The sequence below is a fragment of the Diabrotica undecimpunctata genome, chromosome 5, assembly GCF_040954645.1.
Source record: "Diabrotica undecimpunctata isolate CICGRU chromosome 5, icDiaUnde3, whole genome shotgun sequence".
Classification (NCBI taxonomy): domain Eukaryota; kingdom Metazoa; phylum Arthropoda; class Insecta; order Coleoptera; family Chrysomelidae; genus Diabrotica; species Diabrotica undecimpunctata.
In genome coordinates this window covers 106,583,968-106,604,318 of record NC_092807.1, presented here as the reverse complement: position 1 = coordinate 106,604,318, position 20,351 = coordinate 106,583,968, and the positions used below count along the sequence as shown (strand labels likewise).

The 20,351-nt window shown below is 31.1% G+C and overlaps 1 protein-coding gene across 5 annotated transcripts in view; it reads left to right on the top strand.

Annotated features, from left to right (window-relative positions):
- The window catches only part of Dh31-R (Diuretic hormone 31 Receptor), a 666,929-nt gene that overhangs the window by 383,255 nt on the left and 263,323 nt on the right, over positions 1–20,351 (top strand). For all 5 annotated transcript variants that reach the window (XM_072532514.1, XM_072532513.1, XM_072532511.1 and 2 more), the window contains 2 exons: positions 3,813–3,919; positions 5,063–5,154. In XM_072532514.1, coding sequence (XP_072388615.1) covers positions 3,813–3,919; positions 5,063–5,154 — 199 coding nt within the window. The remainder of the gene's footprint in view (positions 1–3,812; positions 3,920–5,062; positions 5,155–20,351) is intronic.

The window sequence follows — 20,351 nt, the reverse complement described above, 5'->3', positions numbered from 1 at the left end:
TCTGGTTAAAGTGAAGTTATAAAACAATATTCAAGAAAGTCCAGGCGCTATATTTAAAGTAGTTACTGTATGTACCGGTCTAGTACTTTATTTAGAATAGAACAGCACAGGGAACAGCAAAAAAATACATGCAACGTAAAACATAAAACAAACAACACCGTTTATTAGGGCTGCAGTCAGAAGGTTTGGCCGGGATGTTACAGAAACACTCTTTTGACTTTTGGTCTAGCTTTCGGAATTGTTTTATTCCTTCTTCAAGACATAGTCATAGTGTGTGTGTTTTATTGGCACTGGTTTTGACAACCAACTGGCCAGTCAATTTGTTTTGAGTTCTCTCTTTACACAAGATATTGTTAGTATTTAAATTTAAAACTATTGTATTGACAGTTAAAATATGGAATGTTAGAAACTTACTTACTAGTTTACTCTGTTTTTGCTGTTTTATTTTTTGTATCTTTCTTTTTTTATTTTTTTTTTACTTTTTTTTACTTTTTTTTTATTTTGTTTTATTTATTTTTTTATTACTACGCTAAGACATAAATCCGATTCGACACCTCGTAGGTTTAGATCTTCTTAGTAACTTTTTTTTTATTTTATTTTTTTTTATTTTATTCTCCATTTTTTTTATTCTTTATTATTTTTATTGGTTTTTTTGTCAGAGCTTTAATTTTAAGCAATTAATATGAATATAAAATTTTATATACATCTAGATTCTTTGACTCTAAAAGATGTGTTAGATTAGAAAGTAATTGAACATTAACTTGAACTAGCTTGGTAAAAAAATTTGATATTTCAATAAAATGTAAAGGACATTCTAACAGCATATGTTGTAGATCAGCTAGCTCCCCACATATACATTCATTATTATTTGTCAGTCCTATTTTTCTTTTGTATACTGGAGTCATACAATGATTGCTTTTTATTCTACAAATAGTTTTGATGAAGCCTCTGTTGGAAACTTGTTTCAACCATGTCTTGACGGAAATTGTGGGTTGGATTCTTTTATAAAATTTGCCTTTGTCTGAATTGTTGTAGTGTCCCTGCCATTTTGTGCGTTTAAGAGATCTGATTACAGACATTAAATCACCCATAGGAAGTTGATAGGTTTGCAGAGTGGATTCTTTCATTGTTGCTTTTTTAACCAGATCATCTTCTTCTAATGGCGCTACAACCTTTTGTGAGTCTTGGCCTGCTTAACAATGTTCTTCCATTCTGCCCTGTCGGATACTTTCCTTCGCCACTGCCTGATGTTCATGGTTTTAAGATCCCTCTCTACGTCGTCTATCCATCTTTTACGGGGCCTTCCTCTTGTTCTGTTTCCTTGGGGCTTCCATCTCTGGACTACTTTTACAGCTTGATTATCTGGCATTCTTTCTAGGTGACCAAGCCAGTTTAGTCTTTGTGACTTTACAAATCTGACAATATCTGCGCTCTGCATTAGTTCATCCAGCTCGTGATTCATTTTAATTCTCCACGAACCATCGCTGCATTGGGTTGGTCCAAATATCTTCCTTAGTATTTTGGGCTCAAATATTCTCAATTGATTTTCATCAGTGGTTGAGAGGGTCCACGTTTCACATCCATATATGGCCACTGGTCTAATTACTGTTTTGTAGATTCTCAGCTTAGACTCACGATTCAGTAACTTACTTTTCATTAAGTCTTTGTATGCATAAAAGCACTTATTACCGCTAAGAATCCGTGCTTGTATTTCTTGACTGATGTTGTTGTTGTCATTTATTATTGAGCCTAGGTAGGGAAAAGTGGAGGCATATTTGTAGGTATGGTTGTCTACCTTCAGATTCTCATGTTCATTCGATTTTGTGCACTCCATATATTTTGTTTTGCTTTCATTTATATATAGACCAAACGTAGCAGCTTCTCGTTTCAATTCTATAACTTTTTCGCTTAATACACTTTTGTTGCGGCTTATTATGGCAACATCATCCGCATATGCGCATATTTGCATAGATCTTGTATTAATACAGCCGTTTATATCCAGTTTTCTAACAACAGCTTCTAAAGTTAGATTAAAAATAATTACTATTTAACTGGGAATAAGCCACAATTAAAGGTTAAAATACGTTTATTGACGTTTCAATTTCCACTTCGGAATGTTTGTATTTTGAGAACGATTTCCGAAGTGGAAATTGAAACGTCAATAAACGTATTTTAACCTTTAATTGTGGCTTATTCCCAGTTAAATAGTAATTAATTTAAAATGCCACAAGAAAATAGCTTCAGAACAATATTAGATTAAAAAGTGTTGTTGATAAGGCATCCCCTTGTCTAACTCCATTTTCAATATCAAAGGCCTGCGTCATATCTCCATCTATTTTCACCATAGCTTTGGAACCCTCCAGAGTCATTCGTATAAGTTTAACCAACTTATTGGGTATCCCTAACATAGATAGTTGCTTTAACATCTTTTGTCGATCTACTCCATCAAACGCCTGTTTGAAATCGATATACAAGTTGTAAATAGGTATGTTATATTCAACACATTTTTCATGTATACCTCTTAACATATGTATTTGGTCAATAGTTGACCTCTTTGGTCTGAAGCCACATTGGTATTCACCAATAATCTCCTCCAAAAACGATTCCAGGCGGCTTTATATAATTCCTGATAATATCTTGTAGATGACATTTAAAACTGTTATGCCCCTATAATTTTTGCAGAGTCGTTTGTCTCCCCCTTTGTACATAGGAAGTATGATTCCCACTTTCCATTCTTCTGGGATGACTTCTAGTGTCCATATGCGGTCGATTAGTTTATGGATACGCCTCCATAGCGCATGTCCACCATTCTTTCCAGATCATCTACTATTTCGTTATTTTTTATACCAATATGTGCTTTTATTCAGCACAATATGATATTTTTGCCCGATTTCAAAGCTTTACTATTCATTGCTATGATGTCACTGATGATATAATTTTCTTCAAAATTATGTAAATTATATTGTAGTTTATGTACAATGCTTTGGCAGTCTGTAAATATAACATAGTTTAGTTCTATTTGATTCATACATATTTTGTAGGCTTCTTTGACTGCTACGAGTTCAGCTGTGAAAGTTGTCATTTTGTCAGGTAATCTGTTGTTTATCTTTATACTTTTTTTGGGGGTAGAATATAGCATATCCAACTCTGCCGTGCATTTTTGAACCATCTGTATATAGTTTTTGATAACTCTCCCAATGATGTTGATCTTCAGTTAAATGGAGATAAATAATCTTCATAGTTTAATTTTCCAGATGAGATTTGTTCCATTTGGTGTATGTCGTCAATGTAACATAGTCAGTGTTCTTTGACAAAAGCAAAAATATGCACTTAATAAGATATGCAAGCGAAGTATGGCAGATCAAAGATAAAACATGAAAGATATTTACAGCCACATCGAAAATCGAGAATAGAACAGATGACAAACGAATGAATTATGGAAATAATGGATGTAAAACGTTTATTATCAGACGATATCAAAACTAAACAGTGGTACGGGCACGTACAACGCATGAGCGGTGGTAGACTTCTTCTTTCTATGCCGTCCCCATTAACGGAGGTTGGCGACCACATTTCTAAAAGGGGGTAGACTACCAAAACAGATTTTGTCATAGTCACCAATAGAAAGAGAAAGGGGGAAGACCTATGTAAGATTGAAGAGAAGGCCTAGACAAAAAATGGGAAAGAAAGAGTTAACTGTAACAACTACACTTTTAATACTTTTTTTACTCGTATCTAAGTGGTTTTAAATTATTGGTCTTCTTTTTAATGTTAACTGCTAATAGATAATACGATTTTATCTTTTGTTTCAGATACAGTATACTACAAATGTGAAGAAGATGGAAGTTGGTACTTTCATGAACCATACAATAGGACATGGGTTAATTATACCACTTGTGTTAACACAGATGATTTGTCGGTAAGTTAAAAATTACCTGTATACATTTCTCTGAGAATTTTTCTTAATTCTCATCGTAAAACTACAATTTGAAAGAAAATTGTTCTTTTCCAGCGATATCTGCTGTTTCTTTAATCTTGGTATACACATTATCTTATCGCCTCATTTTCAATTTTTGGTAAACTGCATTTTTTTGATCACTCAAGTGACTCTTAAACTTCTTATCACCATAGTCAATTCTCAAATTTAAGGAGTCAAAGAAAGCCGTCCATTTTCTTCTTTTCCTTTAACTGGTTAATAATAAGTTCCACAAAATATGAGGCGCGAAATAATGAATGACCATATTTGTTTTGGTTTTTTTTTTTCGATTACCTTTTCATCAATAAATATCCAAATAATATCCTAAATAATTCCAACGAAGTTTTTCTGGTCCACTGTCTCAAGTTCTTAACCCACGAAATACGTGGTCTACCTAGTACTAGTTTTCCGTTTAATTTGCCATGCATAATTAGGTGAAGTATTATATGACCGAAGTATAACGATTTTCTTGCCTTATCATTAAAAGTAGTTGTTGTTGTTGACCTGGCTTCATTGTGGCATGATGTATCAACGATATTCGTAAAATTATTCGGTAGCACCACATTTCGAAAGATGTTATTTTAATTACTCGTGGCCTTTGACAAGGTCGAAGCTTCCACGTAATATAAAAAAGTTGAAAACACATAGCACCTGAGCAATCGGAATCTAATGTGTATATTAAGCCGCAAGTTACGTAGTACTTCCTTAGTGTGATAAATATACTTTTAGAATTATCCAACATGGATTTATCTGATTGCGGAAAAAGAATTTATCGGTTATGGCTTCTTTTAGGTGAAATATGAAATAATAATGTTGTACTGTTAAAAGAATTTTCAAAAAGTTATCTAATAACAGGGTTTCGTTTGTGAATATCTGAAAATCTTACTGATTCCATCTATGTAAACTACTGAAGGTGTTCCTCTGGAAACAACATTGAACTGTGTTTATGATTTTTCATGTTATATATGAAAATCAAGATATTAACCGTCGTTAAGTTTGCTAATTGTCACCTTGTATATTTATAAACAATAATTTTATTAATATTTTGATATTAATGCTATTATAAATGTATTTTTTTATTTTCAGTTTCGCACCATTGTGATAATAATTCATTCAGTAGGATACAGCATTTCATTAGTGGCATTGTTAATATCCTTAGCGCTTCTCCTATATTTCAAGTAAGTTTTTTCATCTGTTAGTATACAGTTTAAAAGCATCATAAAGTAAAATTAATTTAGTCAGTTACAAAACGACTTACAATTATAAAAAAAAACTCTAAACAAAATTCAGCATGTTTCTGTACTGAATTATTTTTTATGTTTGTCTTAACTTCTAATTTTTTACTTCACTTTATACTGTAGGTTCATTTTTAGATTAAATAAACAATAACAAAGTTAAAAATTACTATTATTAATAAAATTATTAAAAAGTAAGTTATTACACAAAACTTATCAACGTCGCAAATCGCTTCTAGAGTGATCAAGTATCCAAATAAACGGCTCAGCGATACTTGATCAACAGAGCGCTCTGTGCCGTGCCGTAATTTAAAATCTGCTAGTACGCCCAGTTCTAAGCACGTCTATTTATATTGAGGTTCTATTGTAAATAGACAAAAATGTATTTAATTATAGCCCAGTCAAAATAAAAAAATTGTATTGCATTAGGTTTCAAATTGGGACATTTTCCAAATCGAGTTGAGGTGAAAAAAATCATTTTTTCATGAAAGTATTATTTAATTTTACGGCATCATTTGTTTAAATATTTACTAAAATGTCAAAAATTATCAAAACAATGTAAGTTTTTTCGATCCATCGAAAACATTCTTCGCCATAAAAGTTTTACTGTTTTTTTAAGTTTTGTTTTTAAACTTTTCTTAGTAAAATAATTAAAAAAAAAGTTAAAAGTATAAATGGCATTTAAATAAAGTTGATAAATAATTTTAAAACTTTAAAACTAAAAGTTAGCTTTCAATAATTCTATAATTACCCCGACGTTATTCTTAATCGCTATAAATAATATAATTAAAAATTTACAAAAAGTTTTAAAAGCTCGTCTTTACGCAAATGATTAAGTGATTTGTATCAAGGGAAAAGACTCTTCTCTAATCTCGAAATCCTTACAAAATTTTTTAAAACAACTCTAAGAATGATCCTATGGCACGGGATTTAAATTTTCCGTGTCTAACACAGTAAGAATAATTTTCACCAATAAACATGCTTTCAGTAAATTAATATTAAAAATTTTATAATTCAGAGCTCATGTTTAAATCACACGTAAAATTTATGGTAATGTGGTTAGATCAAAAACCTCATTGGAAAACTGATATTTCCCAAATGAATCTTACTGCATAGATAAACATGAAGAACATTGTTACAGGGTTTATACTTAGGGATGGCGGTTTTTGACAAAACACCGGTTTTCGGTTATACCGGTTTTTTTTTTGCTTACGGTTTAACCTGGCGGTTATAACCGGCCAAAAAAAACCGGTTTTTGCAAAAACCGGTTTTCGGTTTTTTTAATCCAATAGTTACAAAGTTACATTTACAATGCACTTTAGTTTGCGATACTTTATTCGACTCGATATCAATATGATCAAAATTAGAACTATCGAAAGAACATCAATATCAATATAAATAAATCACAATTTTTAATAAAACCATTTTATTCTATTAATTATTATATTTATGTATTATTTTATTATTAATTATGATTATGATTATTATAATTATTATTAAATATAATATAGCGTAAGATTAATATATACATATTGCAATAATATACAATAAAAGAATATAAAGTAATATTTGAAGTAAAAAAGTATAGGTTAGAAGGTTACAAATAGGTTATATTATATGAAATGGATTTAGCATTATGTTGGCCAGTATTTTTAATGAAGCCTATTAAGAAAAACTCGTTCATAGAATATGTTGGTCGGTTAAGCGGCTTCTCTCATCTGACACAATATCATTTAATGATGACACAACACTCTCTGATGCCACCGAACTTCCGACCAACGACATGTATTTTTTAGTTATAAAAGCCAAGCTTGGCATACAGGTTCTGTTCTGATCCCAGAATGAAAACGGATCACTTGGCAGCAAAGGCCGCTGCAGATATAGAGTCAGTTCATTTGAAAAAGAACTTTGAATCTGTGTCCTGAGAACTTGAACTGAAACCACTGTTCACCAACTCCAGATCGTGTGAAGACCAAAGAGGGTTTGATTTTAAACTCACTTTGGCTTCTTCATTCTGGAAGGAGCAGGAAGGAGAAAGTTTTCCGATTTCGGTAAGTTACGTCCTAACTTCCGAGCCTAAATTGGATGTGACTGTCTCCGCTATATACGGATTCAGATATAGTTTTTTGAACCTCGGGTCCGTGATTGTAGCATGGCAAAGCAGGGGATTTCGCAAAAGCCTAGTGCCCCTCTCTTAAAGGCTAGTTATAAGCTTTTGGGATAACTTTTGAGCTGTACTAAGGTTTGGCTTTAGGTTTCTTAAAAATCTTTCGATAATAGACACAAGGGGGATAACAAGGCTAGCAGTAATGTACTGGGAACCCGAGATCTCCTTTGTGGCCTCATCGAAAGGCAATAAAATGCTTACAATTTCAGTGATTAGTTTTATATCTGAATCAGAAATCATCCTTGGTGCTTTTTTAATTGAGGGATCTGCCAATATTGCAGCTATATAGGGGGACATTAGTGTAAATCTTTTAAGCATATGGTAGACAGAATTCCATCTGGTTGTAGTCAGATGCAGAGAGCAGTAAACCAAAATTATTATACTACTGCTCAACAGAGAGCGCTAAAATAATTCAGTTTCTATCGTCAATGAATATAATGAGAGTAGAATATAATATGCAATTATTGTATTCAATTAATCATGCAAATTTAATTTACCATTTAAAAATATAATCCTCTAAAATACCCACCAATTTTCCTCTCCTCCCAAACACAAAAAATTCCCCACTCCAACCATTTCAACTTATAAAAAATTTCCCAAACTCTTTCAAATGGGATTTAAAAAAAATAATATCAACATAAATATTTTACTTAAAAATAAATTGAGTAATGCAATTCATCTTTTATTTTTACTACCATCAAAAAAAAATTATCATGTATTACTTTTAACACGTTTGTATATTTGTATAATATGTACATTTTAACTCATTTAATACTTCCTGTATGTGTGTATCGTTTTGTAAACGTAGGGAAATCCTTGGAGATTCGTATTCGTAATCGGTAATTCGATATTTATAGAGAGAACATTATTTTTGGTAATCAGAAACAACCAGAAACAATCATTCACCCACTTTCAATGTCAAGAGTCAAGTGTGAAAAATAGATGATGTAAAAGATCACTTCTTATGTAAATATTATGATTACAAATACCTTTTCAACAAAATATTATAATAAAACTTAATTGTTTCTGGCTGATGAGAGTTTGCACTTTCAGTTTGCTTCTGTATTAATAAAATAAAATAAAATTTGAATTATGGTTTTGTTTTCAATAATTACTTAAAAAAATCGGTTGCCTGTAAAGTCGGTTTTACGGGCGAAGATTTTACGTGACAACGTCTTTTTCTCGGTAGAATATTTATTGATATGAATATTATTAAATTGCACAATAGGAACAAGGAATTGAATGAAAATAAGAATTGCACAAATTTTAACTATAGAAATATATTTTGTTTACTAAAACATTGTACATGTAAACTTAAACTTAACTAATTTCTATTTGAGTGATTTTGTTGAGGATAGGACGATGATAGGAGAAATATGAAATGAAAGGAAGTGTTTCTGCTGTAATGTGTCTTGAACGCCAAGAACGCTCGAGAAAGACAGAGACACAAGCACGGAAGCACGCACCGATTCAACGCGCCTAATTCTCTAGTGCTGCGCGCGCAGCGGACCGATCATGTTTGAGTGGGAGAGAGACGCAAGGCATTCGCCGGTCCGGCGGGCCTCTCTCTCGTTCGGTGACTCACTGTAACAGACGTGAGCGGGCGTTACACTTTTTCATGAATGACTCCGAGCCACAACCTAATTTAAGACGTTGTCACGTCAAAATAATAATTATGATTGGGATCCAAAAAAATACCTAACCTAATCACAATCACCGTAAAAACCTAATAACCGGTTTTTACTTTAAAAATAAAAAACCGGTTATAACCGGGACAAAAAAACAACCGATAAAACCGGTTATTGCGAAGTAAAAAAACCGGTTTTCGGTTAAAACCGGTAGGTTTTTCCCATCCCTAGTTTATACAGATAAATCTAAATGTTGCTGCAGATGTGACACCGAACGATCAATTTTAATTTATACTTTCCAAATGTTGCAGCATTTTCCCTGCTGAACTTTATGCAATATTCAAAGGTATTAACCCTAGAATACTAACGTTTCTTTAACATACGTAAATTCTAACTATACGTAAATTTTACGTACTCACTGATTTAGGTGTAGTATTTTCTTTTTATTTCATATCCAATTAAAACAAAATGGTTTAATTTCAAGAGAAGTTTATTTAGGAATGATACAAATAAAAAATATTGAAACATTAATAATCCAAACATAAACAACATAAAATAGATACTTTTGACAGAGAACAGAATCATGTAATAATATGTACACGATAAACCTGTGCAAATAATAAACATTACTGATATAGAAACGATAACCTTCTATTGATGTACAGATTCCATACACATTTTTATTTGATGCTCTCCACACAAGGCACTCCCACACTTCGTTTCTTTGCTGTAGAGCATAAACTACAGTAAGTCCGGTTTCCTTTCCCTTGGAGACCTCGGCGGTCTTCAGCAACATGCATTAAATTTAAAAGCATGGAAAGACTCTGAGAGTTCTTGATAAAGTTGATACTGTTTGGAGTCATATTTGTTGCCACGGCTTTGTTAATTGTTCATGAAGTTTCAGCATACAATTTAATCTTGATAACGGCTTCTGTTTGTTTTTAGTTGCACTGTGATGGTAGATTACAAAAGCGTTTACTCCTGCAATATTCATCATATTGTTTTCTCCTTTATTTTTCCGGAGTGTTTCGACCATTGTCAAATCGTAAGAGGAAGATAATAATTTATTTGCTAATAAGAGGGATCCTGGAAAACCAGTTGTTTATTGCCACATTACGTCTAGTTTCATGTAAAGGTCTCGTCAGGCTTGTGACAAAATGTTCTGCTAAAGAAATGCCGTTGATTACAGTAGATTTATAACAATAAGTATTTTTATGCCGTATTTACTAGGTTTGTTTGGCATATACATGCGAAATGGACATCTGCCACGAAATCCTAGGAATTGTTCGTCGATTGTCACATATAAACTAGCTTTATAATTTTTGACACAGTTTTCAATAAATAAGTTACTTTTAGATATTGGAGCAAAACTACTTTCTTTTTTACGTTCATCTCTTGTCAAGAAGTTATCAAATCGTAAAGAATTGATCAAAAAGTTAAACCTTTCTTTAATCTTCATTACTTTATATCTATGGCCACAATAAGTGCTATCAAACAAAACGTCAGCTGAGAGGTGATTATTTTTTAAAGCGGCAGATAAAAATAACAAACCTAACAGTGCTTTCAGTTCAGGCAATGTCGTTTCTAAAACAGTAGCTTTTTGTCTGGTACTTCTCTCGTAACTCTGCAATTTTTTTCCTTTGTACGTAGCAAAACTTTGTCCAGAATCTGATCTGTAAAAAATAAATTAAAAACATCTATAGGTTCTATAGCATCTTTAGCTAAGTTGGTTGGACCTGGACGGATATAAACAATATTTTTGGATGCGACTTTACGACCTCCATCATTTATTGGTGAATTACTTCACTTATAACCGTTTTCACCTACATAAGACTGTTTATCCCATATTATTACCGACAATTTTTGTTCACTACGGTTATCAGTATATGTTGATTCTGATGACAGCTGCTGCTTAATTTTAATTCTTTTACGAGAGCATGTATTTCTAGTTTCTTTGTGAGTTTCTGCTGGTGTATCTGCCCAGGCGTTAGCTAGTTTTGTGAAGACATTTTCTTCGTCCTGTGTAGAATCATAGTCTCTATCTTCAATAGTATCGTCGCTGTCAAATGGATTTTTTAACTCCTCTAGATCATCTTCTATATCACTTAAATCACTTGTATTTAAAAAAATCGTCAATTACGTCATTACGCCGACACTGATGACGTAATGTCCAACACATATATAGCAGTTGATGGCCATTTAAAAATTAAAATTGACGTGTTTTAAGATTTTTTTTTAAAGTCGTCTGTTTCTGAAATAATGAATTGATTCCATACATTTGTATCATACTGTATATATATATATATATATATATATATATATATATATATATATATCTATCTATATATATATATATATATATATATATATATCCCTATATTTCTTCATTAGTTTTCCATTATTCTGGTATTCTTGTTTTTTTAATTCTGTTAAATATTAGCGTTAATTCTTGCGTCAATACTGCTCCACGATATTTTAACCATTCACTTGGTATCCCGTCTTTACCTGCAGCTTTTTATCTTTTAATGAGATCTTAAGTTTTTTATTATAAGATATATAAAAAATCATAAAGAGATAAATAAATATACAATATGGTGGACAGGATTTTTTTTTAACTCTTGTTGAAATCTTCGGCAAATCAGTCACTAAAATAACAACTTTATGTCCAGTTTTTTTTTATAAAATCTTAATTGAAGTAAGGCGGAAATAACATCTCTTCGATTCTTCTCGTTAAGTTTATTAGGTACTAAAAGAAAATATATAATCCAGTTAACGACTCATAAATATTTTATTTTGCTCTAGTTATGCCGCTATTATAATTTGATTTATATGAGCAATAGTTTTAACTTATTCAATCATTTTTGATACCGCACGCGAACAAAAAATTAATTATTTATATATATTTTACGCTTTAAATAAATACAGCTTAATTTTATTTATGTTAACACTTTAAATGCCAGCCCGAAACTATACAATTTTGTACTGGGTCTTGTGCGATACGTATTTTTTTGTAAAATTGCTGTCTCTGGGTATAAAATAGTGGTCTGGTGTAATGATTGTGGCGCCTGATTGTTCATTATTTCTCATGGGCTATGTCTACATTACGCGGACACGATCGTAGACGTATTGGCTTGGCTAGAAACGGCAATGGGTTTTGTTACCATACGCAAATATCACGTACAGTCACTAATCGACTAATGCTTTTAACAACCGTAAATACCGAGTTTATACATTTCTAAATTAGAAGTGCCAACTTTTAAGCCTAAATCCAGCCCTAGCATCCTTCACCAATCTACTCCAAGCAATCCTTTCTTTGGCTGCTCTCTTCTAATTATCAACCCGTAATCTTTCACTAAGAGTTTCACTAGCTTTTATGTCTATTCTTATAAGTTGACCGCCCTGTCCAGTGCCCAGCCTTTGTATTTTACTTAATTTTCTATAGTGGGTTCTTCGTAATATTCATATAACTCAATTAAATTATTATATTAAACTTATTCTGTACACATCGTTATTGCAATGGAGTACCAATATCCTTCCGAATTTATTTCTTTTAAAGGTATTGATAAAATTTATTGTTATTTCTGTCATGATTCATGTTTCTGTGCCATATGTGGCTATTACTCATACATTTATATCCATTTTAGTGCAAAGTAAATACAATTTTAGAATACAATTTCACCATATATCTAAAAATTTATAATAAAATATCTTTCTTGATAAGTTTTAAATTTTTTCGTATTGATTATGCAACCCGTTGTACAAGTGTATAAATATAATTCATGTAAATTAACATAAAGGTAAAATAATTAATTACACTAAGTACTTAATATTCTTCTAAAGCTATTTTCTGTAGTTAAAAATGCTATGTGACATTTTAAAGTAATTACCATTTAAATGGAAATAAGCCACAATTAAAGGTGAAACTAAGTTTATTGACGTTTCAATTTTCACTTCGGAAATCGTTCTCAAAATATAAATATTAGTAAATTACACAAATTTTGTTTTTTTGTTACCTGGTGAAAAATTCTTATATAATTTAATTTTATCAGACTCATTTATATTGACAATTCATATATGCATTATACATTTTAACGACTTTAAAATGATATTGCCAATATTGTTGAGTTGCGTTCCTGTGGCGACTTTACTTGTAAGAATATCCGTCAAAAAAAAGCATAGCATGTAATTTGTCGTTAAAAAGACAACCACTTGTCATAATGACAGTAAAATTCTCCTTTTAGCGATTCCATAGAAAATTATGAGGGAAAACCAAAAATAACTCATAATACTATCACGACATGGTAAGTATTTGGTTGTACATTTAGTTTACTTTCAATAAACACCAAATTTTGATTTTATATGTTTATTATTTAAAAAACATACTAATACTGGTATTTTCCTTTTAATACCTTCCTCTTTTAATATGGGTAACCAGATCCTACTACATTCTGCCGAGGAATTTGCGACACAATTTGTCTCATTTATGATAATTAGAGCCGCTTCTTTTATTTTTCTCTTTTTACCATCCGTTTCTTTTAGTACTATACTTGAATCATTCCATTAAACTCTATGTTCATTATTCCATGCGTGTTTATATATTTGAGATCTATCAAATTCTCTATTTTTAATATAAGATCGATGTTCACTTATTCTAACATTTAATGGCCTTAATGTTTCACCTAAATAAAACTGATCACATTCACAAGGTATATTATAAATACAATTCTTGCTCTTTCTTGTTCATTGTTAGGTTTGGTTTTAGACAAAATAGATTTCAATGTATTTGTTGTTTTGAATGTTGTTGAAATGTTGATTTTATTTCCTATCCTTTTAAGTTTTGCTGATAATCCTTTTATGTATGGTATTGTTATTTACCTCGTATTATTCCTTGTGTATGCTGTAGGATCTTGTTCTAAGTTGTTGTGGTCTATTCGGTCGATTGTTAAAAATTCTTATTTATAAACAATAAAGGATAATCATTTTTTAATAAAACAGATGTTAACAAATGTTTTTCCTCCAAGAACGAATTTTCGTTAGAACAAGCAATTTTGGCTCTATCGTATAAGGATTTAATGACTCCTGTTTAAGATTAATATTGTGATTTGATTTAAAATTTAAATATCTGTTGGTGTTTTGGTTTTCTATACACCTGAGTCTCATATCTAGTATCGTTCTTAGAGATTAAAACATCCAGGAAAGGTAGTGTGTTATTATATTCCTTTTCCATGGTAAATGTTATTGTCTCTTCTTTATCGTTTATATAATTTAGGAATGTGTCCAACAACTCCATGATCCATGAGGCCATATTGAGAATACATCATCTACATATCTCCATCATACTGAGGGTTTTAAATTTTGTTTAGAAATAATATTTGTTTCAAAATCTTCCATAAATATATCGGCTAATAATGGAGATAAACTAGAGCCCATTGCTAGACCAAAATTTTGTTTATAGAATTCATTATTTAGCTGAAATTATGTACGAGTATTATCAGTATTATTAGTACATAATGTTAATAACTCCATTATAGTTGATGTGTTTAATTTTTTTCTAGTTGCCAATGTATCATCACTCTAATTTTGTCTTGACTATATTTAAAGTCTTATTTAATGGCACATTCGTAAATAAACTATGAATGTCAAAACTTACCAAAATATTATTTGAATTAAATTCAATATTTGATAATTTATTTAAAAAATATCATTTTTATTTGTAAATGGTTGTATAATATTTAATAAAAATTTAGATAGTTCACTACAAGGAGAATTCATGGTACTACAAATGGGTCTAAGTGGTATATTCGTTTTATGAACTTTCGGTACTCCTTAAAAATGAGGGTCTTACTGTAATAAGGTATAATTAATCTTCTTTGATAACTTATTAAACAATCTTTAAACTTGAATAAAGTTCTATACATTCTGTTTTCCAAAGGCTTTATTAAATCCTTTGTTAATTGTGTACAAGGTCAGTTTATTATTAGATCTTTAATTTTGTTTTCGTATTGAAATTTATCCATTATCATAGCTGCATTCCCCATAGTCTGCTGGTAGGATGATTACGGAGTCGTCATTTTTTAAAGTTCTTATAGCCTTTAGTTCTTCTTTGCTTATGTTTTGTTTAATTTTAATAGACTTTTCCAATTTAATATTACATCATACTCTGTATTCTTCCTTTTCGTGGGTTGGTAAACATTGAGATATTTCCTCCACTGAGCCTATTGTGTCTAATTTTGGAATAAATGGATGAGTAACAGCAAAGTTTAGACCCTTTGACAGTATTAAATTTCCGTTGCATTTAAATGTCTATTTGATAGATTGACAACTGTCGCTAATATGTCATTATTTATATTGAGTTTATCTTAAATGTGTATACTGTTTTGTTCTAAAAGAATATTCAATTTATTTAAATGTATATTTCTTTGTATCTTATATGAATTTTCATACACTATATGTAAACTAAAAATAATTTGATTAAAATCAGAATTTGATATCACATTGAAAAGCAAATCTTCAATACTTACAATATTTTGTTCAACAAAAAGTAAATTAGATCTATGAAATTACAACCTTTCGCCTATCATGGACAAACTGGCTCCATGTAGAATGTTTTCCATCCTTCTGCTTGAATATGCTGGACTTAACCTCAAGCCCTTTGATATTAAGTTAATATTTTTACATATTCGTAAAAATTTAGTTAAATATGGACAATGTGCCAGTTTCTTGTAAAGAATTTTTAATCTCCGAAAATTTTGAATAACGATGTGCCCATAACGGTTTCTTAATATTGTTCTGAAGCTATTTTTTGTGGCATTTTAACACTAAACATAATTTTAATTCAAAATAAATTTATTTTGAGGTTTAGATACATTGATTCATATTATTTATGCAAAAACTATACATTGCAACGGGTTATACAACAGCTTTTTAATATAACATAAGATACGTTGTGTCTGAGAGTCGAAGAGAGTTATTCATGGCAGCTCAATGGGAATTTGACTGTAACATCTCTAGATATTTAATGTTGTTTATAATATTTAGATTCAAATTTTAAAAAACTGGAAACGTTACCCCGTTTGCTTATTACTCGTTTTTAAATAGTCAAATAAATAAAAATTATTTTTTCTCCTAATAACCGCTATGACGTATAGAAACAGATATTTGCACCAGCTCATACCCAGCAATACATAAATGTTTATGACTGTCATGATAAATTGCAACCAAATTTTATTACTTTGATGCATTTCGTATTTTATTACGGAAAGGGCTATAAAAATTGGACGCAAGCACTTGAAATATGGTACGAAGGGAAATTAGAAAGTGGATTAAATGGAGCCGTTGGAAATACTTGAACTTTTAGTGGCCAAAGGAATATATAAAATTTTGAAAGCTTTAAGTGCATTGGAGTATAAAAGCTTAACATGTGATAAACATATTCAATGAGGATTAAAGTTATAAGTAACAGTGTAAATATGGTAATATAATCATATAAGTAGAGCAACATAGCTGTTTAAAGCTAATAATAGTATATATTATATATATATATATATATATATATATATATATATATATATATATATATATATATATATATATATATATATATATATATATAATCAAAAACCTTTCTACCGTATAATGGCGTAAAAAGTTTAATTTACTTCTTAACAAATTTATTTCATTCTTTGTGGTGTCCATGTCACTTTTATTCCATATCTGGTTTAGTATTTCCCTTTTTTTCCTTTTCAATATTTTTGTTTTCCACACTCTCGCTGGTACGGTACCCTTTAACCGGTGTAAATGACTCCATCAACTCAGCTGTCTCTCTTCTATAAACTCCAATACTCTAATGTGGATTGTATTTTCAGTCCGTTCCTTATATCTGCGTTTGTCATTCTATATATTTTGGTATCGCCTTTGACTTTTCTTAACCCTCCGTTAGGCACGTGGTCTACAATCGTAGACCACCTCTTTTCAAACACTTGTATATCTCTGTCATTTTCTCTTACATTAGCGTGCATCTCAGTAGCTATTGCCAACGGGCGTCTTATTCTAATTTATGGTTTTATTTGTGTTTGGCACTTTAGTTGGGTATTTTGTCAAGCATAGAACTGTACTGGTTTACGATTGTAGACCACGTGTCCACTGACGTTACAACATCTGGCTACATTGCAAAATTCAAAGTAACTTTTATTTATTATCATTTGGTACACTTGTAGTTACTGTGATATATTTTAGATAATACTCTATATATCTATCTATACAGCCCTTGCTGTCCAATTTTGGACATAGGCCTCCTCTTCTTTCTTCCACGTCTCTCTATTGTAGGCAGTTTGTATCCACTTCGGGCCTGCATGTTTCTTCAAGTCGTTTAACCATCTTTGTGGCCTCCCCCTTTTCCTTTTGTAACTATATGGTCTCCAATGTATAATCATCTTATTCCTTCTGTCGTCTTATGGTATGTCCAGCGAACTTCCACGTAAGTTTTGCTATCTGCGTTAATAGATTGGTCACTTTTGTATTTCTTTTCTTATCTGATAGCCTGATGTTCAGCATTTGCTTTTCTATGGCTCTTTAAATCTTTGCTATTTTTTCCATGTTTTCCTTTGTTAGATAACACTATATCTTATAATAAAAGAAGACGGGTGAAACGAAGCAACGACCAGGAAGTTTGGTCTCGATGGTTTGAGGAGATATCAAGTGTTAAAGAAGAAGACTGTGATAATGAGTCCAAAGATGATCTCGATGTGAATGTGAATTTTGCTGAAAGGGGTGATCACGAAACAGAGTCTGAATTAGAAACATCGGAGCAAGAAGAACTGGCCCAAGATGAAGATACGTCAGGCGACTCTGATAAAGCACGTTCTTTAAATTTCTACATGGTAAAAGACAGGGTGATTAAATGGAAAAAGAATAGATCCAATTTACAAGTTCGTATCCGTTCTCAGAACCTCATCAAATTTATGCCTAGTACAAAAGGAAATGCACACAGTGTTGAAACTGAAATTGATTGCCTGAAGTTATTTTTGGATGAAACAGTTATTAGAGTAATAACTGTCTTAACAAATATTTTTATTGAAAAGATACGGAGCATTTACCAAAGAAATCAAGATTGTAGACAAACTAATGAAACTGAAATTCGTGCATGTATTGGAATATTGTTCTTGATTGGTATTCTTAGAAGTTCCAGAAAAAATTTACATAAAATATGGGATTATTCTCAAGGATCCGGAGTTTAGTCATGCTACCTGGCAATGAGCGAGAAAAGGTTTCGATTTCTCATAAGATGTTTACGGTTCGATGATATAGAGATAAGAACAGAGCGAAGAGAAATTGATAAACTTGCACCCATTAGAGAACTTCTGGCAATATTTTTGGTGAATTTCCAAAATAACTTCATTCCTAGTGAGTATCTTACACTAGATGAACAACTATTAGCATTTAGGGGACGTTGTGCGTTTAAGCTGTACATCCCAACAAAGCCAGCCAAATATGGCATTAAAACATTTGCTCTGGTAGACGCTAACACACTAACACACACACACACACTAACTTCAGACACAATACAAGCATTTAGTGATGAATTATTTACAATTGATCGTTTTTTACAGTCAGGCTTTTCTACCGTACTTCTTTTATCGTCCGTTTTTTATTGTCGGTTTTTTAAAATGCGGTTTTTACCCCACAATTATTAGTATTCTATTTTCATTGTACATTATTTATTGTGTGGTTTTTTACCTGACGTTCTTTGATTTGCAGTTGTTTGCGATTTTTCACTCCGGATTTTTAACAAACATTCTAGTCTAGGGGTAGCACTAATTGATGCCAAAATGGAAGATCATAAGTTAAGATAGTTCTGACATATTCAACGTTGAAATGTTAATCACACAATATTACTGATTTGCAAGTTACTGGGAGTATTGGGAGATGACGACCAAAACAGACCTGATAGACAGACAAGATAGTAACTTATGGAGATAATGTTGAAGAAAAACCTAAATAGAATTATAAAAATTAAAGAAAAAAAGTTAAAAGTTTTAAAACTGCCGGCCTGATCGGCTATTCTGTCTTTAAGTAGTTCCATGGTAATATGATAGAGCTTTTGGATGTTTTGTGTATTAAGTCACAAATTTCAATCCAAAGTTTTTATGGTCTGTATGATGTTACGAAAGTTCCGTAAGAAATGTTATCAAGTCCCTTGATAAAAAGAAGTATGAAGTTCGATAATATTCAAGATGACATCTAAAATTCTTGAAAGATCTAGTGAAGTTTGGAACGTCAGAAAATATAACCAAACATATGTTTTTGATTGTGATGTTTATAGTTGTCAGTATATTAAAATGTTGTATTATTGTTGGTGTTAAAAAAAGTTACTTTTCAAGAAGTGTAATAATATTTTTCTTTTACCTAATTTTTGTACTGGGATTGTTGTCTCAGAGATTTTATATTCGACATCCTGTGACTCTACAACCCATTTCAAGCCCTGGCCGCCCTGAACAAACCTATCAATTCGTTCCGGTCTGTAGGCATTCTCCTCCACGATCTTATCTTCACTCTCACCAATCCATAGTTTCTTTCGGTATAAAATTTATTCACTACTGCCACCTCGGCGCCTATATTCTTTTTATTGTTTACTGTAGCAGATTTTCAGTTTGATGTATATTCGATTATGAAAAACAAATACTAGAGCCTGAAACGTCAAACGCATTTAAAATTTACCAAAAATGGGTTTAAAAGCCAAAACACACAACATTGTTAAACTCGGATTAAAAACTTGAAATTTTTATTATTTCGGTTGAGTGCTTTGTAACGTCTGCCTCCCTAGCATATCAACACATATACTATACAAAAACGTAGTTAAACGCAATCGTTTTAACTTAGTACCCAATATAAACCATATAGCCCAGTCTGGTTAAAAAAAAGGTGGAAAAATGTTTCGCAGATATCTGAAGCTTTTAAGACATAGGTGGGGGATACTAGATGATGAATAGATGAAAAGATACTCCTAGTTTTACCTTGCGTTTTTTTAAGCAATAGTTTATGGTCACAATTTGATTTTTTGTCTATAAATTTTTTCCCTTATATTTTAAATAAACAACATTTTTTTATGCCTAGAATATCTTTATTTTCCCGTTTTTTTAATTAAAATTGATAAATAATTTACAGAGATATTTGCAAAAAGCAGTTTTTTTGCACTAATTTATAAATTTTATTAATTTTACAATATTTACAATATTTTACAAATTTTATTAATTTTATTAACAAAATAAAATGGTACTAATACATTTAAACATCAAGGAATTACTATCTTTTAGATTTCTGCGAAATTTCCCTCCGATCAGTCAAAT